The sequence below is a fragment of the Anoplopoma fimbria genome, chromosome 12 (genome assembly GCF_027596085.1).
Source record: "Anoplopoma fimbria isolate UVic2021 breed Golden Eagle Sablefish chromosome 12, Afim_UVic_2022, whole genome shotgun sequence".
In the NCBI taxonomy this organism is placed as follows: domain Eukaryota; kingdom Metazoa; phylum Chordata; class Actinopteri; order Perciformes; family Anoplopomatidae; genus Anoplopoma; species Anoplopoma fimbria.
Window position 1 is genome coordinate 16,719,153 of NC_072460.1, and position 24,279 is coordinate 16,743,431.

Genomic DNA, 24,279 nt, shown 5'->3' on the forward strand with positions numbered 1-24,279 from the left:
CAGCCATTATGACATGCATGTTTTAAAATCTTTGTAAACCTTTGGCAGAATCAGTAGCCTTCTAATCCACACCATCTGAAGTGAATTTTGTAAACAAACTGCCTCAAACATACAGTATAACAGCAAACATAACTGTGTGCAACAAGATATACAGTACATCAATTTTTTTCCAGAAGTTGTAGGAGGTGATCTGATGTGTTTGGTCCCCACTCCTCTGCTCTTGTTCCTGGTAATCCGACCCAAGGTAATGCATAAAATGGCATTCAGTCCAAAGATAGTCCTTCCAGAAGGAGGGAAGGGGCTCTGGGCTCAGTCATCTTCTTCATCGTCATCCTCTACGGGATCTAGAGGGAAGCTGTGCTTAAAGCAGGTTTGGAGGTAGTTCACCACTGTCCGCTGGAAGTGCTGGATGCTGTGCGGCTCCCTCAGAACGTGGCCCTCGTCTGGATACAGCTGCAGTGAGTAATTGGCTTCCACCTTCACCAGTCGGCTCAGGAGCTCCGCGCTATGCTGGAAGTGTACCCTCGCTTTGGCCAAATACACACATACATTTAAATTAGAGGTGAGAAAATAAAGTTGAAAATATAACATTTAACAAAGTCTCACCATCTGCAGTTCCATGAAGAATAAGGAAATTCTCATCTTTCAGCTTGTTAACCTCCTCCAGCAAAGAGGCAGTCTGAAAAGATAATGCCATCACAATATAAGTGTTTTATTAGGTGCACTTAACTGAAACTAATGCAGTCTAACAAAACAGCACTACAATAAATCCCACCTTCATACACATTTACATGTTTTTAAATCTTCAGTTTTTGTTGAAACTGTTAAGACTGCGTTGGTTTGAGGCAAAAAAACAACTGTAACTGAGAATATAACCAAAGCCTTACAGAGTAAGCATGCTCCTCCTTAGCTGGAAGGCCAAGATACCTCTCTGAGAATGCAGCACCTGAAATAATAAGAAAACTTTTTCTCAAATACATGAACTGTGTCTCTGTTTCATCACAGTTTCCATGGAGTCAGTATTTAAATAGTTAATGACTCACTATAAAGCCTGAAGTCAGTTATTGGTGCCACAGCGGCCGTGCATTGAAAGAGCTTGTCTGTTGCAGCTAGCATCTTGAGAGTTAAATATCCGCCAAATGCCTGCAAGGAGAAACAGAAAAAGTGCTAAAACAAACAAAGCATGCAATAGCTTTAATGGATTCAATAGGAGAATTGTGTTTCTAAATCTAAAAAATGCTGTAACCTTGCCAAAGAGGACCATCCGACGATCGTCAATGTACGGCAGTTGCTTCAACAGCCTGTGAATATATCATTAAATCCTATAAATTAACCATTTACAGGAAACATTGTCACATGTCAATCATATAGCTTTATTTTGTTTGCATAACTAAACTTACTCTACAACTCCCAGATAATCTTTGACTCTAACTGAGCCAAGCTTGCGCGGATCCACAATGGTGGTCTTCTGTCCACGGCCTACCCCACTCCTGCCGTCCACCCAGGCTAAGGCCACATTGTGTGTGCCGGAGAGGACCTGAGGCCAGTCGAGGGCGAATTCCTCTGTCACCGACTGACTGCCAGGCACGCCATCCCTGAGCGACAAGACAAACAGGGTCAGCAAGTATTGGGACAGATGCTGGGAGTGGAAAAGTGAAAAAAAGGCTAGGGATTATATGTTGCAACACAGGTGACATATAATAAATCTGAGCTGCCGCTACAGTTTCAGTGATGCTTACACAATGATGAGGAGAGGGTGCAGGTTGGCCTCGTAACCCTGAGGTAGAGATAGTTTCAGGTGTAGATCTAAAGAAGGCAAACAAGCCAAATAAGGTCAGCTGTCCATAGACATGTTAGGAATGCTGCTACATTTAGTGCCTCTGCCTGATATACATCTGAACCTCTGAAGCACAAGAAAAGGATCTTTAAAAAAAATGTGCAGAGGCATGACTCACACTAAATCACCAAATTCTGAACGAAATTGGTTGGTACTCAACTATATTTATCCCTTCCAGTCTGAGACACTTATAGCCAGTGTTTAATATAGTCTGAATGCTTGAGAAGGGCACTCAAGGTGAAATGTGAATGCTTATATTTGTGTGGCCAATATCCTCAATATCAATCCATATAAAATAGAGCCAATGTTTTTGTTTTTTATTGTACCATGGTTATCTGCTGGGAGTGTCCTGAACAGAGTCTCAGGGAGCCTCTTGTCCTCCAGAGCTCTAGATAGAGGGCTGTTATCCTCCAAGACGACGTATCCTACAGGAAAATAAAACACCAGTGTGTCAGATTATTAATACTAAACATCAAAACAGTCACACTAAGCCATCGGGTTGGGGGCTAAATCCTCATGATCTCCATGCAAACAGCTCTGACTGAGAGCTACAGACAGAGGGCAGTGTTCACAAGCCTGGGATTAAAGAATCTACATTCTGGTGTGCTTGAATATAGCTTCCTCTGCAGGCTTTAGCAGGAAACTGCAGACAGGCCCGTGTGTGCGTGTCATTATACAATATGTCTGACAAGCAGATGTAACACTCACTGGAGGGGTCCTTTGTACTGTGAACCGTCACTTTAGGTATTCCTGGGCCTGGGGGATTTTTCAAAAGAAAACATTATAAAACCAACTGTCTGAGCAGCGTGAAGCTTGAAAGCATACTCCTTGCTTTTGTGTTTCTCATTTACCTAGACAATAGAGAGTGAAGTGGGTTTGATTGGGGCTGAATTCAGCTTTAAAGAAGCGACATCCATCTATGAGGTTGCAGGAGATGCACCGGCGTTGAAACACTCCATCCAGGTCCACACTTTGAGAAAAGAGTAAAGGGTTATCGACCACACGGTAGAGGAATAGGACCGTCTAAAGTGGAGAGGGTCAATTAATTGCCAAGATATTAAGTAAAAAGTGTCAGTGTCTTGAGACAAACTAAGCAGTTGACTTTTAAGAAACAAATTGCTTTTCAATAAGGCTAGACATGAAAGCGGTTTTACAGATTGCTCTGTGTTGAGTCTGTCAATGACCCTCTCCACTCTGCTGCTTATACATTTCCTACAAGATTAATCACAGGCCAAGTTTAAACAAGCCACAGTCCCCCCAACATAATGATGTTCCATCATGTCCTCAAATCAGACAAGTGTGTTTTAGGTAAAATAAGATAAGATAAGATAAGATAATCCTTTATTAGTCCCGCAGCGGGGACATTTACAGGATTACAGCAGCATAGAGGATAGTGCAAAACAAGGTGTCAGCACAGAGGGTCCTAGTCCACTGAGATTGGTTCTTTCTTTTATGAATGTGTCAATACAGCTCTTTGCCTCGAGCATGTACGATTCACATATGAATACATTATTGTGCAGTTACTCTTCTGAATGCTTGTTTAACCATGGAAGCTCTGACTTTTCATCTAGCAACCACTATATAAGGTCAACATTTTCACTCAACCACTGAAAAAATCTCAATATCAACAAGATGTATTTGGCATACATTGTGTACCGACATTCATGGTCCCCAGAGGATGGATCTGAAAAATGTCTCAACAGCTATTAGATGGATTGCCATGAAATTAACTTTGTATTACTTTTTTTATCTATCGCAACCATCAGGGCATATTATGTATGCAATACTTTATTTATATCCAAATACCTGCTAAACTGATGATATTCCAATCAGCATTGGCGAACGTTGTGTTTAGTGCTAATAATCAAACGCTAACCAGCAAAACAGTGAACAATGAACATGGTAAATATTATACCGGCTACATTAGCTTGTTGGCGTAGTCATTGTGAGCATGTTAACCTGCTGACATTAACATTTAGCTCAAAGCACCACTGTGCTTTACGTTAATATCAAGACATGCTAGCATAGCTATTTTCTAGCAACAACACAGACATTATAAGTGGAATTGAAAAATGTAAAAAGCAGTTCTTCAAAATGAGGCTGAAACCCAACAAATAAGAATCTTAATGCGACTAGTCCACGGGGGCATTGTATCTTAGTGGTAATGTCAATAATGTGTCTTTGAACAGAATCTGTACTCTGCCGCTGTTTCAGAGGGAAGCAAGTTTACCTGTAAAGGTGCCTGCTTTGTCTGGATTCCTCTGCACTCAGGAAATAGCTGATGATGAGATAAACAAACCACAGACAGAGCAAGTTACATCAACACGGATCACCTTTGGGGAGTCGCTTCATTACAGGCATCTTAGCTTCATCATAATTATTCTGGATATCAATTATTCATGACAAGAATACACAGATTTACATAATTCAGCATGTTAAATCACACTTACTTTGTAAAGCACCATGAGGGACGACGAATTAAATAAATCAACTGTGAATTAGATATGCATCTAAGCATCATATGTCAACTATCCACCTCTATGTGAATGTAAGTAGAGTACTGTTACACAGAATGACTTGTGTGGAGGCAAAGAGCAGTATCATCCCCTGGGCTTTGGGACTGCAAACAACTGACTCAATCTTCAATTGACTTTGCTTGACTGTCTGTGATGCTCAAGCCTCAGTCAGTCGGTTCATGAGGGGTTTCCGCCCCCAGCAGGATAAAGACAGATTTAAGTGATAACCTGCTCTGTTTAAATGTAAGTAATCCTATAGCCTCTTCAGTGGGAAAGCATTGCCACAAGCACAGTCAAGGTTAAAGACGTTTTCTCTTTGGCATATTAACAGAGACCAATGCTTCATGTTAAAATTGCACTTTGAGTTATTTTCAAATAGACTATCTTATGTATACCATGCACCCAGTGTCTAGCCTAACAAAGGAGTTTCCTCCTTAGTAGCTGACACGCCTAGAAATGGTTCTAATCTTACAGCGAGAAATGGCCATTTTAATGATGGCCACTATTCTACCTCGTACATTCATAGTAAGGAGCTGCAAAGCTGTTAAAGCCATGAAAGGTGATTAAACCCGTCTCCACACACTGTGGCTCTAACATACATTTTTCCAGCCTTCTCGTCGAGGGCACAGAGCAAGGTGACGTCCCAGCTGCCTGATGTCAGGAAGCGAGGAGGGACGGAGGGGATGGCAGGCTGCGTTACACAGAGAAACAGAGATGAAGAGCAATGTGGAAACCGGCTGATACACAGAATAAAAATAGGTGCAGGGATACAGCAAGTGTATGTCACAGGATGGGGGGAAAGCAAGGATAAAGTTCATAGAGTTAAACCAAATGAAGGCACTGACGGCAGACAGAGAGAGTTCAGGAACAGTACGTTTTAATGACGAAGCGATACAAAGAAAGGAAAACTTATAATTTGAACCAGAGCCACTAATGGTTTGCATGAGCCCGAAGGTGTCACAACACCTCTCAGATCTCTCAGTATTATTCGTTCAATATTCCGCCTGGTTGTCCATTACACTAACTTCCTTGTAATTTCAGGCCCAGCCACTTTTACCTGTGTGTGTTTTATGTAGTGATGTTGGTTCTCACCTGTTCTGTGCCAAGATACCCAACAGCTATGTAACATATGACTCTTCAATTTTTATCTCTCCACTAATGGCAAAATCGCAACAAACAATTAAAAAAGCATCATAAAACCTTTTTTAATTGCCCTTCTGGGCATGCATTAATTAACTTCCTTCCTTAATGTAAAGTGCAAAATGACCACTAAAGTATTAGTGAGAGAAATGCCTCCTTAGATAAAGGTTTGTTTTAGTAATTAGAGACAAATATAAATAGAAACAAATTGCTTTAATTAATAAGAGAGGAGGAGGGGGATTTTAATGACCAGTTTTAGCAGAAATCTTTCAAGGATGACTTGAGGAAGTAAAAGTTAACTGTCCTCAAAACTGACCTGGGCTGAAAGACCAGCGATATGGTGAAACTCTCCACGAGCGCCTTGTTTTGCTGGCAAGATTGTATAAAACACAGAGCCGTCTGCTGAAAACAACGGCACATCCTGTTGAGGAAAAGTATTGAGTCAAACAAACAGACAGTAGTGGTAAACAGGTGCAATAAAACATGAAACATGAGAGAAACATACCTGTCGTTTGTTTTGCATTATGTCCATGGCCATTTTGTGCTTCTTTTGATTTAGAACAACACAATATAGAGAAATCTATTAATCACACTATTTACAAGGCTAAGTAGCATTGTGTAAATAAAGCTTATTATATATATATAAATTATTAAATATAGAAATAATAAACAATTGGCAATGGGTAGCTGAAATCTGGGAGGAATTTTACCTAAAGGGAACAAGCAATATAATAAAGCAATATAATACTGCTCAACATCATTGAGAATTCTTCTCATGCAGCAAATGACCTTAAATATTAATCCAGGCAGTAGCCGTTTGAGGCTTAAGGAAATCAATCCTAACTCCCAACACAGTGTAAAAGAAGCAAAAATTCTATTAAGGCCGTATATTGCAGCAGAGGCAGTTTGCGGATTACTAATGCTGAACGACTGATGACCGCTCACCTCTGAGCAAGCTCCTGTGGTGGCCTCGCACACGCAGAGCACTGATTGGTTCTGGACACGATTCAGCCAACGGACCGCAAGGCGGGTGCTGCTGATCCAAATCACCATGGAGATGTAGCTGTCTCTGAAGAGGCGATGCAGAAAATGATACACGGGGAAAGTGATTGGAAAGAGGTGCAAAGGAATGAGAGAAAGAATAAACCGTGGAGAGGTATTTTGAAACTTCAGTAATAATATCTGACAGGCAATGTCTACGTTTTTTAGGTTTATTCTGTTTTTACTAAGGATGCACCATTCTGACTTTTTCAGTCCCAATTCCTGGGCTTTGAATATCAGCCGGTACAGAAAATTGATCTGATACCAGTGTTTTGGAAATAAGCTGTATGCCTCACTGTGTGGAAGTGACTGGGATCATTCATTTATGTGTAAGGCAACATCAGGCCTGACTCAAACATTTCTTTCTTAAATTTGTAAATTAGAATTAAAAATTTTAATATTTTGATACAATAATTGTTATTTATTAAAATAATGGTATCTGATACCAGAGTAACATATTGTCGCTGATACCCTATACAGCAATTTAAGTCAATACCGGTGCATCTCTAGTTCTTACATACAGAAAGATGTAGTACCTGGCCCTGAGGGAGTCTGGAGGCATCATCTCCAGAGTGTGAGCTGGACCATACAGATTCACCACAAACAGACTGACGGATGGGATACTTGAGCCAGCCTGTAAGCACAACAGAAAATAAATTAAAAAAGATCAAAAAGACATATTAAAAAGTTCACACACAGTCTGCAAATCTTTTTAGGCACGCTTAAAAAGTGGCAATTCTCAACACTTTGGTCCAAACTGTGATGAATTGCCATTCAAATCTGGTGTGGAAATCAGTGGTACCCAAATGATGAATCCTCATGACCTTGTTGCTCCCCTGACTTTTTTGACGCTACATGAGGTTGACTTGTAGATTTTAGTGAAATGTTGCAGCCACTATTGGATGGATTGCCATGACATTTGGTACAGACGCTCATGGTCCTCTCAGGATAAATTGTAATATCTTTACTTTTAATCAGGTCCCATGTTTGAATTTGTCCAAATACCAGCAAAACTGATGACATTCCGATTAGCCTCAGCTGTCCTTTGTGTGTAGTGTTACTTAGCAAATGTTAAGATGCCAACACGCTAAACTAATATAGTAGCATGGCAAATATTAAGCCCATAGAATGTATATAATAAGTGCATGTAGTCACTGTGACTTTTGAAGCCTTGATTTTGTCATTTTGGCCTACACTATCTGGGTTTTTTTGGAACCAGAAGTGAATCATATAATGAATGGGCCCATAACTTGCAAATTGAACATCATATTGTATTGAAGAAGACTGGAAACAAGAGATTGAGACCATAAACTTGCGTTTACAATAATGTTGACTGAGGTAATAAATCAAGTCATTTTCTTATAGACTTTTTACAAGTTGCTCCCTACTGGTCATTTAAAAAAATGCCTGTTATAGTATGTTTAGCTTCACAGAGTGTTACTATAGACTTTTGTTTACATTTGTTTTTACCTTGGGGTAGGGGAAGAGCACATTGGAGGGGTAGAGACCGCCTAAGAAGTGAGGTATTTCCATCACAGGTGTGGCAGAGTTGTTGATGGTTAGGTACGCCAGTCGGGCCCCGTCCATAGACCACCAGTGGGCAACATATGTTAAGAGCACTTCCTCTGTTTTAAAAGACAGTGAAAGTTGTTGATCTCAAAGCATACACCTGCTGTCCAGAATCATTGTTGTTAGCTTGGTTTGGCAGATTTTTTCACTCTGCAGTTTAAGTGCTGGGATACATCCTACCTTCATAAGTCCAGTCAGAGAGCCCGTTCACCACATGCTGCTCCAGGTCAGTGATTGTGAGACGCAGGGCTTCACTGGCAACACTTGGTTTGTAGTAGATATCTCCGTCAAACACATAGGCCTGGCATGAGCAGCACGGACAGACAGGGCAAATTCATTATCAAAGACAGTACGGTTGAAGGCTTCATCGCTGGCTCCCTGAATCGAGTGCCGGTCGGACGCCGTCCAAGAGTGAATGAATCATTGGCAAACACACTAACAAGTGAGAGCCAATACATCTTTACTTGCCAGTTAATATGCTGCGGACGTAGCAGCAAAAAGCCAATTACATTACAGTGAAGGTAGATGAATGATTTTATGAGTGTAAAACAACTCCATTATGGCAACACAGTCTCTGCAATAACCCCTAAGATGGAGTTCATCTCATAATGACAGAGACATGATACCATTAATGTTATCATAATGAAGATGATGTCAAAGGTCTTTTTATTATAATAGATTATCAAGGTTGAGAAACTCTTCTTATCATATCGACAGGTTTATCTGTTTCAGACGACGCAGACAGCACATTGATGAGGTAAATGAGAGAGCCCCTGGCTTACCAGCTGGCTCCCCTGAGGCCCCCAGGAAGCATATTGTAGCACTGCCTTCTCCCTCTCCGGAGGATTAAGCTCCAGCAGATCCCTGAAACACACACAAATACTCAGGCGTAAGCCCTCCGTTAGGGACGAGTGTCCTGTTCACAGCCCTCTGAGGTCCATCCATGCCCTGGCCTTGAGCTTTGCTTGAGAGAGACACTGCACCGTGAGGACAAAGGAGCAAGATGCAGACAGGGAAAAACAAAACAGAGAATGGAGTTGGTCCATGCAAGAGTGCAACATTTCTTGCTACATATTCCTATCTGCACTTGATTTTTTTTCAGGCAAACACTTTCCTCCAAGACATACTCAGGCAATGATCAATGCTGCAGGTCCTCCCGAATTCCTTTATGAGAAGCATTCCTCAGAAGCTCCAGGGATCCTCCACAGCCACCACAGAGTTTATTTCCACTGATATAATGCTGAATATGAATCTCAGGCAGTGAAATCTGAAGTACAGCACAAACCTTACGTCGGGATATGGAACCCGGAAAGACCGCTGAAGAATGAATGCATGTCTGACAGAAACATGAGGCTCTGACTCGATGAGACACACTCTGAGGGAAGTTTTTTTTCAATCCGCAGGTCTGCTTGCATTGGTAACGCTCATGCCCAGTGCAGCCCATGCATTAGCATTCATGGTTCCACCTACCCATTGGCCACATTGTAGATAGCATAGGAGGCTGTGAAGGACTGAGAGAACACCTGAAAGAGGTAGAGGATATCATGCACACAGGTGTGCCGCACTTAGATGACAACACGTATTTGAGTGCTCACACATGCTCATACACATGTAGAAAAAAAGTTAAAACAAATGAAACAAAGGTTCCTGATGCTTATGTTTACAATTAAACATAATCATCAGGAAGACATGTTTGTATCCTTTAATTTTTTATAAATTCACTGCAAAGTAGTGGATTTTTGCTTTTTAAAAGAGCAGCAACATTATGCTATACAATTTAGAAGCCCTATATTTTATTAATAGTAGTTTAATAACAATTAAATGTTATTCTTTCACCTAAAATAAGCAGTAGAAGCAAAGTAACTGTAAGTGTGGCAATATAACTGAGGCTAACAATTTATCAAGATAGCAAGCGTGAAAGATAGCACGGGAAATGCAAATGCATAATGAAAAAAACTCTATAAGACTGAAATTACAATACATTAACTTATTATGCCATTTCTAATACAGCAGATATGTCACACTTCGAGAACGCGAGAGTTTTCAGAAAATTTCCACTTGTGTGTTGTGAACACAACAAGAGGGGGGACGTTTCTCGTGACCCCATTTGAAGTCAGCATAAGAGCATTCAGGTGAATGAAATAAAAACACTACAATAGAAAAAGGCTAATTTGCCACAGTGCAGCCACAGACTATCACTGGATGACATAAATTTAAAATTTACTTCTCTGGTTTCTGCCTTTGAGAGAGAGTAGCTCATGTTCACAAATATTGATAGAATAGACAATGGTTATAACATACAGGAAGTCTTTATGTAGGTGGGGTTCCCATTTAAGACGTAAACTCAGACAGACAATCTTATTAAATCCCATCGTTACAGCTAATATCCTTCCCACGGATGTCTACTGTGGCTGGCAACCCTGACACAGGCATCAGCAGCTCGATGAATAATTCAATTAACACACTGAAGAAGACTAAAGGATCAGAATCGATGAACGTGTGCATGTGTATGTGTGTGTGTGTGTTAACCGCAATTGACCACAGCATTACCTGATGAATTCTCGGTCACGTATTGATTTGTATTATTCATTTTTTTCCTCTCATGCAAAGGGCTGGAAGCAGGCTGTTTGCCCACTGGCCTCTGAAAGCCTGACCCTTCAGAATAAACAGTCCCCAAAGAAATGAAATGTCACATCCTCTATACAGCACACTTAGCGGTGAAATTGGATTTTTCTTCTGAGTGTGTTTGTCTGTTGCTAGAAAACGCATGGATGGAAAGACACAGCGATAAAGAAAGGGAAATAAATTCTTAGGCTATCTAAAAGAAATTGAAATCTGATTGTGTAAAGTCTGAGCATGAGGGGGGAACAGGGTGTACAGCTGTTACAATTACAACAGAAAATAACTGCGAGGACAGAAAAAGGAGGGGTGAATTGGTCCAACACTATAGCAAAATGTGAGGGAGGGAGATAGAGAGAAAGAAACGAGGACAGGAAGGGAGGAAAGGATGCAGAGACAGGGACGGATCTTGGTCCTTGCAGGTAGAATCACTCTTCGAGACCAAGGGGGGCGGCATCGCCATGTGCACCTTTTCAATCAGCTGTTTATGATTTGTAAATTAACCCAGAGATTCTGCTCATGATTTAACATCACGGGGCTGCTGGCAGAGACTGTACTTTATTGTGTGTTTGTGTGTGTCAGTGTGATAAACAGACAGAGACATAGGGAGCATCTGTCTTGGAGAGGAAGAGTGAATTCTAATGTGGCTGCCAGTAACATATCATAAATCCTCCAGATTGCTCTGCCTCAGCACCCCCCTTTTTACTACCCACCCCCCGTACCCAATCCATGTCTACAACATGGGGGCGGGGGCATAAAACAGATTAAACACTCATAACATAGCCTATAGAAACGTATAGGTATTACAACAGCTTTTGCAGGAGCACTGGTATAATATATATATTGTAGACTGTATGATACACGATACAGAGGTAATACCATCCTTTCCTCTCAACATTGTTCCTGCCTCACAAGCGTTTCTTAGCAGCCCCACTATGCGCTGCCTTTGATACCAGCACCCGTCAGCATTTGCTGCAGAGTGGAGACACGACTCCTTTGGCATCTTATTTGTCCCTAAACTGCACTGTCTTGGCAGGTGCTGGTCCATTTCACTCTGTTCATCAATCCTAGACACCTCCATCTCCTACCAACTATCTCGCCATCACCCTTTTATAAAAATACGTGGGACTTCTCTTTCTCGTTTTCTCCTCTTGCACACAAACCCATTTAATTCAAACAGGCTTTGGGGAAAGACATTTTCCTGTATACAGGAAATCTGCTCTCTCTTGTTCCTATGTGGCAAATCCCCAACTCACTTCTATGTATATCATCTTATCAAAATCCATTTAATTTCACCCACCAGGCACAAAACCCTCCCTAAAGCCTCCAGAGCTAACACAAATCCAGAGAAGCCTTTTAACTTTATCCACAGCCTGCTCATCCATTTCTCTCCACTGCAGCTTTCTCTGTTTAGCATCATTGTCACTCTTTGATAACCATTCTGATTGATTTCCACTGGGCAGTGTAACTGAGGGCAAATGGTGCATATCCCATTTTTCTGCCCAACTCCCCTCCTTTACAAGTGGCTTCCCCCACCACTCTCTCTGTTTTTCTCTCTCGTTCTCTGCCACTCTCAGCAGCGTGCCGCTCCTCTTTCGAACAGCAAATCTGGTGCCTGGCGCAAACTGCTTCAGTCAGCACAAATCCCCTCCAGAGCTAGACAGAGAAAAAAGTGGCCGAGAGTGAGAAAGAAGGAGCGAATAGAGAAGGATGGAGCTGGAAAGACGAGGAGAATGGAGGGAAGAGCTTCCATGCACACAAAATGCCAACCGTGTTAACGCAAACATATCCCTTTATAAATACACAAATTATTCCGGGTGGCGTGCCCACCGCCTCTGATTTCTTACAGTGTGAATACACGCCAAGCATACAGATGAGAGTAGACAATCACCTGCTGACATCAAAGAAAGTATGCTAATGGCATAAATCTAAAGCAACCCACAGATTGGACATAGATCGGGGCCCTTTCTCCACGGAGATATCTGAAAAATGATTGAACGTATGTTAATCACTGAATAATGCAGTTAGAATGGATGCACTGTGTTTGAGACGAATACTGTAACACAGCAACAGGATCATTCACCCCCCCCCCCCCCCCATAAAAGAAGTGACTGAACAAATTAGAGTGCGAGAGAGCAGCAAAATCTGCTTTCAGGTTTTTAATATAAATGTGGGGGAAATTGTGCTGAGGCATTTTATTTCATTCTGATCCTGTTTCACTCTGTCGCTGATTACTTGCACATAACACAACTTGCATGCCCTTTGAGGACAGACCCAGCTATTTATTAATGGTGCGGGTATTTGCAGAGTGAGGCAGCTGGAGGAACTGAGCTATGTGGTGTTAAAGTAAAACGAGCAAAAAGATCTGTTTATTGTCTACCCTGACGCTTATCAGAAACCACCTGTGATTGTGATTCTCGTCAGCTTCTCATTAAAATTCCCCACCGAACCAGCAGGGCTATGTCATTACTGCAGCTCCAACTTTACCCCTCCATCTCCTTGATCTCCCCTTCCCCCGCTATCACACAGATCACTCACTCTAAGCTTTCCTCAAGCCTTGCACCTTCCGCCATCAGCCAAGTATTCAAGTCCCCATATGTTATCCCAGTCATGTGTTGGGCTGTGTTATAGAGCTGCTACAGTAGCAGAATCATTAGACACACACACACACACACACACACACACACACACACACACACACACACACACACACACACACACACACACACACACACACACACACACACACACACACACACACACACACACACACTCTACCTCCACAACCTCCTCCTTCGTATTCTCGCTCCGTTTCTCTGTTGTTGGGGCTTCTTTGGGGCTCTGATTAGGATGCATGTCAGCTTTGTTTTGCATCAACCGGTGGACTGCCAGACACGTTGCAGCCTTTGATATAAGTAGGATAATGGATGACCCTGAATTTCTTCTGAAGGCAAAGAGCTTGATGAAGCTTTTTTCTGGAATAACTCTGAGTCAACTTGGCATTTGGAGAAAACTTACCGGTCGAATGTTATACGCCAAGAGGACAGACGTCTTGTCTGCAGACACTTGAAATTTAGTTGTAGTCAGGTCCTGTTGAGAGATTAGACAACACATCATCAGCAACTTCCATTTGTTTTTCCTGTGGAGACAAACTTGTCTCCTTCAAAATTAAATTCCCATACAACTAAACTGCTCTCTCAATTATGTTTAAAGGGAAACGTCCACCGAGTTTAAATTTGCATACTTTGTATTTATTATTTTAATTCACATTGCAGCTGCCCTTACAAAGTACATACTGTTGATGCAGTATGCATTCAGTTTGCATTAGAATGCACATATTTTCTCCTGGATTACAGTCATACTTTTAAATGGTTTGAAACACGTGGTTAATGTTAGAAATGGAAACAAAACAATAAAAAAAACAAAAAAAACGACTTTCTTAGGTTACAAAATAGTTGATTAGGTTTAGAGAAAAAAATCATGATTTGGCTTGAAATGATCACAAATTGGGAAAAAAGGTAATTAAAGTGCTTAGTTAGGTTTAGGCAACAAAAGAACTTCATTCAAACTTATTTGTGATATGTCAAAGAAAAGGTAATCCACATAAAAATATGTTTCCCTGGAAAGAACCATGCAGTCTTGTTGTATGGGATCTTAGTTTTTCGATGACAGGGCTGGTGGAGAAAGTGGTTTTGGGTATAATATAATTCAATATTTCTCTTCATTATTAGAACAGCACTCAGGTTTCCTGGCTAATACTCAAATAGAATTTTTCTATAGATACTTTTCACCTTCTTTTTATGTAACTAAGAATATACATATACATATTGACAATGATAAGACATCTTAAATAGGGAATAGGGAAATTACTCTATGGCAATCACCAATAGTGTAAGTAAAACACTGTATAGTAACAACCATAAATGTGCTCCAAAAGGTTTACTTTTAATGGGTAGATTCCTATAAAATGAATGCTTAAAGACCAATGGCTGAACTTCATTCTCAAAAAGATTTTTTGACACTAATAAATAAATAAATACAAACCTCCATAATAAATATTCTATTATCTACTTGTCTCTCTCCTACGCACCTGTCTCATAAAATAGATGTGCTAGGTATTTTTCTGGTCTAAAAAGCTAAAACGTTTCTTGAATTATTATGAATTCTAATGTCAATGTTTGACACTATATGAAGCTAAAACTGTGTCATCCATTCTTTTATTTAGGGAAAAGCCTTGCATCTTGGTATTCATACAGGAATATATGTATTTTTCTGTAATTAGTAACAGCAGCAGAGATAACAAATCATGTCATAGCACCGAGGAGAGACTTGTTCTCAATCTGACAACACAACCCTGCTTTAAGCTCCTCGGCGATGACCCACATAAGGCTGTCAGTGTCGCGCAGAGGCGGTGTTCAAAATGATGCCCTTGCTTGGGAAATTCTCTTTGAAGCCACATGTTGAGAGGCCAGATTTTTTGGGGAAATGAGCTGATACTGTCACTCTGCCAAATCTTTTTTCGTCTTAAGTGTGGGATGTGGAACAGTGGGACTCGCTTGCAGTTTCGCTCTCTCTCAATCTGGGAGCTCTATTGGCCAGTCGATTTGTCCAGCTGCCTGTGGATATAAGCCAATCAATACTGAAATCTGTCCCCTGTCCTAAAAAAGCTGTGTTGCTTTAACTCACCAGGGAGCTGTTGTCCACCAGAGTCGAGGTGAGGTTGCTGTTGAGGCTGAACGACAGGACGTGTCCTTCTCTAGTGCGGAGGGCCACCTCGTTTTCTGACAGAGTCAAGACAGTTCAGGGAAGAGGATCCTGTGTTATTACAATGATGGCTTAAATCCACAGAGGCAGAAACAGCTGCTAGGTCTGTAAATCAGTAGCTCAGTTTCAGGTGAGATCGATTAAGTGTTATTAAACTGACATGAGCGCTTTGTCAGTAAGGAGTAATTTACGAGACAGAACAGGGATCCTTACCGTTCAACCATGCCACACAGGGGTCATGAACTTTGAACTCTTCACTCTCCAGATCTTCCATAGTGAGATGGGAACGGAGTAACAAGTGAGATTCATCTTAAGAGGCAAAGATAGAAGAGTTAATTAGTTAATTCAAAAGTATGTCATGTTTACAGTAAACAAAGTCTGAGCGTGTTGGAGCCTGGAGCCTGGCCTATATATCTGCTTCGGTTTTTGATTAATATTTCACATTTTTGCAGAGAAGACTGCAAGCGGGGGAGAGAGAGCAGTATGACATGCATCAAAGGTCTGCTACCAAGGCGCTCCCATTTCTTTTTCATTTTTAAAGACACGAGATTGGGAGCATTTCTATTGCCTCTTAACGACTTGCAACAGGGCGATCCCTGTGCCGGCAGCTTGTAGCTAACGTAGTTAACAGCGATAACAGTACCAAATATGGCAAACTTGCTGACAGAGCTAACAGTGTTTACCTGAGGAGGAAGAATAGGCTCGGTGTTATGCTTCTGCGACAAAGCTGTCGGTTGGGACGTTTCTCCACTATATCTTTACATATCAAGTAGTTGTTTGCTGCAAAATGAATGCTGTAGATGTCGTTTATTGCTCATTTAATGTTGCTGTTTATGTTTGAAACATTTAAAACATCTCTTAAATGCTTGCCAACATAAGCGCAAATTTGACAATTTGGAAAATTCGCTTTTTTGCTCTCTGGCTACTAACTGGAGAGTTAGATCGCAAGATGGATACCACGCTCATAAGTCTAACTCTGCATTAAATATAGGACTTCAGCCAGCAATCTTAGTTTGTCATAAAGACTGGAAGCAGAGGGAAGCAGCTAGATTGGCTCTTACCAACAATACAATCAAATATGAAACCTCTGGTCCATTGCAGGCTGTTTTGGGATTCTGGCTGTGGATTTGCATACCTTTGAAGCCCCCTTTAACATCAGGCAATGTTGCCCCAGACATATACCCTCATTATCACCTATATGTCAAGATGTTCTAGGTCAAAATTCTATACAGCCTATGTATGGAACAATAATATGTGAATTTGAGAGCTTTAGAGGTGTTGGTAGAAGGATTCTGTTACTTTCTGGAGAGCCCGGCTAGTTGTTTCCCCCCTTTTTCAGTCTTTGTGCTATGCTAAGCTAACCAGCTCGTACCTATAGCTTCATACCCTCCAGATGTGAGAGATGTGTTGATCTATCATCTAACTCTCTACCAGATAACACATGTCCCAAAATTAACACTATCCCTTTAATTCCATAAATTACAGCACATCTCTGCTTTGCTGCCTTTTCTCCTCCAGACAGCTCTTCTTACCGGGGGTGAGGACAATGACAGAGAGAATGACCAGAGACATAACAGCCAGGATCACCACCATGGCTATCCCTATGCCCTTCCAGTTCCGCGGGGGACCGTCTGAACTTCCCAGGTCCTGATATGAAAAGAACACACACAAACACACGGTGATGAATGCGAGCACAGCAGTGGTGGAGGACATTAGTGCTGCTTCATTTCCACGCTCTCACAGAAATTTCTCCCCGACAGGCACATCAATACAGAGAGCCCCACGGGGGGGAACTGAGACCAGTCCTCGCTGAATTACACAAATTTTTCTGTATGAGAAATGCATAAAATTGTGGCACATATGACAGATCACACTTTGATTGCTGCAGCAATTTTGGCCGCTCTGTAAATTTACTTTATCATTGCCTCATTTCACTTGTTTTATGACTGATGGGCCATTTGGTTTTGCTAAAAAAAAGAGGGAGCTGTTATAATGAAATATGTGGTGCCTGAGTGCTTTTTATAGGAAAAGCCGCTACCTATTTCATCTGCTTCGGTGGATCAGAATTTATTCAACAGCACTGGATAAAGTTGTTAACGAGGCAATGAAAATGAGAAGCAGTTGGGACTATATAACTATACAATAAATTGTAGACAAAGCTTCAGTTATTAAGACAGAGGAGGATTATTCAAGTGCTTGTATATCCTGTGTATGTGATCAGGGAGAGCTGATGGAAGGAGCATCAGTATCAGTTACAATTAAACACAATTGCATGCTGTTCCCAAGCTGCACTCCACTCCCTCATAACGAGTGGCTATCACATGGCCGCTGGAGTGTGATAGTTCAATCACACAGCAGCTACAAATTTCAGTCCTCGTTACGGCTGCCCAGCCCTTTGGCTTAACCCTCACAGCCTCACCGGTCCAGATCACCTTCCACCAGGCATTAGAGAGGCAAGGCAGCTAAAGGAAGGCATCTTGGCTCGCTTGGGAACAGATTGCTGCTCCTCCGTGCCCCCTGGGTGACACCAGCTGTCCCTAACTCCGTTCTATTGGCCACACCTAATATATCCTCCCCATAAACATACACTTCTTTTACCCACATTGACCATCTGACTTATAGCTGCTGGCACATAGTGTATTAAAGTGCTGAAAGCTGAGATTGCAGTCACATAACGGAAGTCAAAATGTCTTAAAACCCATTTCAGAAAAGTGAAACATGGTGAATTCAGCAGGGAGTGAAGAGTAAAAGTCAATGCACTTGAACCAGAAGCAGAGAGTTTCTCAATTGTCTTCATGCCTCTGTGTGCAATTTATTGTGTTAAGATAGAAATCCTCCACACACAATGTGTTTTTTAAAACCCTTTTGAGAATGTATCTCTTTCTTACTATAGGGAAGCTGTTTTGCTTTATACCCAAGATGAATGGAAGACAAACAAGGTCTGTTCTATCGCGCCTGGTTGCCAGCACAGAACTACTGCCAAGGTCTCATCTTTAATATATCTCCTTGGCTGCAGTATGAGAGCATGTTCAGATTAAAACCACTACCAGTTGCACCTATAGGGACAACTTTTAAGTAATGTTTGAACCTTCAGGGCAGGCCAGAGCTGGGTGACTGATGTCCATGGCTGTGTATCTATACTGGCCTTTCTAATGCTTTGTTTTGTCTTATTTCACTGCCCTCTCAGCACACAATCTCTCCACCATTATCCTCCCATCAGATAAAGAAACCTACAGCAGTATATGGAGGCTTTGGGAGTTGTTTACAGTCAATGCTGAATCATACTGCATCTTCAGCACTTTCTGTTTGACTTAACTGTTAGAAATTTGGAAAACTGAGAACTGAATAGTTCTTCATGTAACAAACTGGGTATATGTTGCATAAAATTGCAAACCATGATCATGGTTACATAAAACGTATAATTATATTCCAGGATCTCATAGTAGAAAGGGAGATTACAATTAAATTCCTCCACTTGACTGATTCAATCACACAGTATTTTCAATCCCAAGTCCTCCGTCTAATTACTGTGTGCAACGTGAGAGTAGAAACTAACCCCCGTAATGGGATGCCCAGCTCCTATCATTCCCCTGAGCCCAGACGTTAGACCGTACTTCCAATTTAGGTCACATCGTCGTTTTGACAGACCGGGAGAATCCCACGTTTGGGCGAATGAGGAGTTTTGTCACACTTGCAAATGAGGTACAGATGTGCCGAGTGGAATCCCCAGAGTGAACATTGGCGAAGCTGCTAGTGCCGCTGATTAAAATGCATGAGGGATTCTAGTGCAGCACAAACTGCAGGCACAGGTGAGCGGATGATGAGCTGGGCTGTTTGACGGGCAGGCTTCTGTCAATCCTGTTTTCTTCAGAGCAAGATCAAATATGAATCTAAGTGAGCCATCTGATTTATTCAGCCTCTGACATCTCACAGGAGCTGGAGTAGTGGTCTAGATAAGGTGTCAGTCAAACACCAAAGAGTGCGAGAATGCAAATCACAGGTTGTTATGCTTACAGATAACTCTCCTGAAGGAGTCCTCTTGAGATGATTTCTTTGGCCAACCATGTAGAACTGCATTAGAGAAAAAGAGAGCTTTTCTGTTTGCCAGCGGAGCAAGGGGCTTTTCACTCAACCAAATGAGAGAATCGATAAGGTGTACAGTGGTACAAGGTCCAGAGGGAAACAATTAATAAAGGGAATATAGCCATAAAGATAAGAGACTTTTAGAAAGACACCCTCTGTTGAACATTGTTTCTTGCCAGGTATGACACCTCCATGAGGAACACGCAGACCTATTCTGTCCCTTCTATCATTTTAACTTAAGAATCACACTTATTGGACTGGAAACATAAATTAAACTGCACACAAACAGATTACAGATAACTGGTTTATTCTTCTCACAGCACTGCACACAAAATCAAACTATTCCAACTGTATTGATTGAGTTTGCACAATAAAAAAAAATCAAGACACACTTAAAAACTATTTCTCAATCTGCACAGCCAGCATCACAACTAGGTTGTGCAGAATCCAGGCGGTGCTGAGAATTCATAAATTAGGCTCTGGAGACCTCCTTAACTCCATCTTCTGTGTCTTTGAGGCATGGAAAATCCAACAATAAATCAAAAGCAGAGGAATGAGGGAACCACTGCAGGCTGTTTGGGGCTTCTGGTTCTGGATTTGCATGCCTCTAGAGCCCCCTTTAACATCAGGCAATGATGTTTATTACTTACATGACATTGGCACACACATCAATGGTATAAACACCACCATAAAAAGGGGAGATCTATTGGCAGACACACACAGCACCTTAATATAACCTATATGCTCCTTACTTTAATGATGCATTGTAATTGCTCACAAGGGAAAGCTGTAGATTAGCAAGTAACCCACGTATGTATTACTATGTCAATATCCCTCACTGCCTCATTTAAAATGAAGGTCAGTATTAGAGCAGGCTGTAACTTTAGTGTGGTTGGGATGAAGCTTAACCAATGTGCTGTGGTAATGAGATACTACAGCTCAATATTGATTCATATCCAGGCAATCTTTCATCACATCAAGACAAATATATGTGCTCCTTTTATATTTCAGAATTATATTTCAGTTTTTCTTATATATTTCTATCTTCGTGTTTATTCAAAAAGAAAAAAAAGTGGGAGCTTTAGACACCATATGAGAATAACTGGGCAGATTTTTTGTCCTCAAGGCTATCGCCAGACAATGCAGCACAAGCCTTTGTGAAATGAAAGACCTGCTGCTTTAGCCTCTAGCGCTGCAAGGCCGCCCTGTCTTATTCTTTTTATGCTCCCCATCACGCATAAGAAAATGACTGTACAAAAGGGTATGAGTATGTACGATGGAGCTTTTCCTTAGTATGTCCAGCCACTCACGGTGACCGAGTTCCTGCCTTTAGGAAACAAGCAACTACAGTAAAACACATGTTGGAGAGCTGCAAGTGACATGATGGAGTGTTTAAGTCAAATATGAGAAAGATATGGTGTTCGTCACTCGGCTGAGACTCTCCAAAAATGATGAGTAGGCTTATAATATGCTCACTTATACACTACAATTATACACTTGGTCATATTGTAATATAATCAGTGCTGAGGATGAATTTTAAAACAATATTGACTTTGAAAAACAACTCATTAAATCATTAGTACAATTTCCTTCCTTAATGACAGGGATAAACTGAACCAACGCATTATGTATTCCTGGCATGAAATTGCGATGTGGCTTTCAAATTTGACAGAGAGTGGTGACACAAGTCATTAATGTTGACTCTGTAATGCTCTTTGCTCCTACTATATCATGGTATGTTTAATACTTTGACACACAGATGTACGGCACAAGTAGCAACCCACATTATGCCATAAATCATTACATCTTCTCATCAGTGGAGACCGATAATCGTAACCCAGGTTGACCTCGTTAAATGCTTCACAGTGTAAAGAACATTGATTGGAGAACGTGACATGAAATGTTGCGACATTTGCAGGTAATAGATTGTCTATAAGCCCCGCAGCCTTGTGTGGCCCCCTCTCAAGGATACAATAATGCTGCAGTATTATCACACGGACCCTTCAAGCAGGTTTCACTGGACTAGAATAAACTAAAGGTTAGTGTGCCACTTAATGTCAAACATCACTGTGCTCATGTTGCATACCAATTAGACACCAATTTAACTGCTCCTGCAGTCTCTCAAACGCTTTCTCAAACAGGGTAGCTGTGCGCTAATCAGCTCATGATTGAAAATCTTTCCCATGAAGGATGACGGTTTGTTGGGATCTGTTATTTAGGAGAGCTCACTTGGCAAGTTTTAAAATTGTTGCACAGCACTGTAGAGAAACAGTAGCACAGTGGACACTGACTGATGCAGTATTGGAAAGTTTGATTCAAAGAAGGAAGCACTGCATGTTAGCGTAGTTACGTAAGTAATGTAAATCCAATTAAAAACAAAATGTGATGTTGATGTGTGATAAACAGAGATAAACTGTCTTCAATAAACCAGGAAAAAGTCCCATTGGAGCAGGTGGTGCATGTTAATTACAATGAAATGGGAGAGCTGCATTCAAGAATAATTTACATTACAGATACTTCACTAAAGCCAGCGTTTGGCATAATCAATTAGTGTTAATACTGTGAGCAAAAACACAAACAGAGGATGTATTGGCCCATAGTCTTTGTTCAATGACAATACATCGACACAGCAGAGGGATAATCAATCATACAGTGCAGGCTGTAGGTTTGAGCCTCGTTGTCACTGTGCACGTCCAGGCTGGAAGGGACATTTTACCTGCTGGGACAAATTCTTATATGTGATTATTATACTGAAAAAAAAAAAAATATTGATGCAGATATCGTGGTATAAAAGTCTCCACGGGACAGAGGGACAATTAGAGTTAGAGGATGTGGACGTCGAGTTAACCACACCAGCCTGCACCGCAGTGCACAGAGTCAAAGCTGTCCATGAGATGAATATTGACGGATAAGTCTGAGTGGGCGAAATGGCTTAAACACTGATCGATAATCATCATATAATGGGTATGCGTGAGGAATTCCCCACTGCACATCAGAGACTTCACACACACACACACACACACACACACACACACACACACACACACACACACACACACACACACACTGGTCTGAATCTGAAGAAAAACTAAGTAGGGATAGAACAATAAAAAATAAAAAACACATACCAGCTCCGTGGTCATGTTTTGTTGAGTTGTGGCAATCATTGTAATCCGCAACAAGCTCTGCTGCCTCTGTGGCTTCAAACCCCGTCGAGCAGCTGCACTGTTGTCTTGCGGAGCTTTTTCTGCATGCTCTGCTTCTTGCAAGTTTGTCCTCACGGGGCTGGTGGTCTCTCTCTCTCTCTCTCTCTCTCTCTCTCTCTCTCTCTCTCTCTCTCTCTCTCTCTCTCTCTCTCTGCACGGGTGACTCTCGTTCAGTCATCACCTATTTCCAATCTGTTATAAACTATTGATTGGCTCAGACAGGAGGCTTGGTAGCCATAGGCGACTTAAGCTGATATAGCATTCCTAGTGAGACTTCAAATGTAATTATTATATAAATATATAAATATTTACATTTTGCTGCTATGATTGAAAAGTGCAAGATATTTTGATTCCATTGATGTAATAATTAGAAACGTATCATTGTGTGTAAAATTACAATAATATAGCCCACTTACTCTTGTAGTGAATGCAAATAACACAATAATACACGTATGTATATTATTTAGGAGGAGGAGGAGCAATGCTGCAGTGGCTTAATTTCTCAAGAACCTTCCATGACATGCTGGATACATTTAAATGTAACATATATAGTTATGCACATATCCAGTTATAACATTACATTACATTACAGTCATTTAGCAGACGCTTTTATCCAAAGCGACTTACAATAAGTGTATTCAACATAGGTATTCAAGAGAACTACTAGTCACCAGAAGTCATAAGTGCATCTCCTTTCTTAAACAAGCATCTAAGAGCATAAACCAGAGCAAAAGTACAGAAACAAACTAATACGAATACAATAAGTGCAACAAACTAATACGAATACAATAAGTGCTATAAGTACCCTATATTATACCCACAGAGGACACCGTGGTTTTCAAGTTATAAAGAAATTGTTGAAATAAAAATCACTTCTGTTAATGTCTTGTCATTTAGTTGTGGAGATGGATTGACCAAAAATAGTGATATGGTGATAATTAAACAAAAGTTGCAATGCTCCTTAGGTGCTACAGATGCAGAACATCTAAGGCTTGCAGAATCAGTAATCTCTTTTAAATCACTTCTTTAAACACATTTTTAGAGAATGGCTTTTATGTGATGTCGTCGTTTTAATGTTTCGTTTTAATTTGGTTTTAGTATTTTATCTTATATTCGTTTACTATTATATGCTTACCTATTTCACTTGATTTTATTTATTTTGTTTTGTTTATTTGATTGTCACTTGTTATTTAATTTTGTTTCTTAGTTTAGTTTTATCCTAACGATTGTTCTTAATGTTTCTTCTATTGCACTGTTTTGCTGCCTTGTCTGTCGAAGCACTTTGTAAACCTTGTTTTTAAAAGGTGCTATATAAATAAAGTTATTATTATTATTTATTTAATTATATTTTTATTATTATTATAATTATTATTATTTTATTATTATTATTATTATTATTATTATTATTATTATTATTATTATTATTATTATTATTATTATTATTATTATTATTATTATTATTATTATCACCACCTCTCAGCCACAGCATGCTGACACTGTCAAC

The 24,279-nt window shown here is 40.7% G+C and overlaps 1 protein-coding gene across 1 annotated transcript; it reads right to left on the reverse strand.

Annotated features, from left to right (window-relative positions):
- Positions 1–309: 309 nt before the first annotated feature.
- Positions 310–22,736, reverse strand: LOC129099766 (inactive dipeptidyl peptidase 10). The gene is made up of 26 exons (XM_054609132.1): positions 22,698–22,736; positions 22,286–22,288; positions 17,019–17,133; positions 15,700–15,795; positions 15,409–15,503; positions 13,741–13,812; positions 9,574–9,626; positions 8,886–8,967; positions 8,284–8,404; positions 8,005–8,159; positions 7,071–7,168; positions 6,439–6,562; positions 5,999–6,040; positions 5,810–5,914; positions 4,953–5,044; positions 4,068–4,115; positions 2,689–2,807; positions 2,546–2,593; positions 2,164–2,262; positions 1,740–1,806; positions 1,401–1,595; positions 1,247–1,301; positions 1,044–1,143; positions 888–946; positions 607–679; positions 310–527 (listed from the first exon to the last, which is right to left on the reverse strand). The coding sequence occupies exons 1-26, from the start codon at positions 22,734–22,736 to the stop codon at positions 310–312; spliced, it is 2,373 nt and encodes a 790-aa protein (XP_054465107.1).
- Between the last annotated feature and the right edge of the window lie 1,543 nt (positions 22,737–24,279).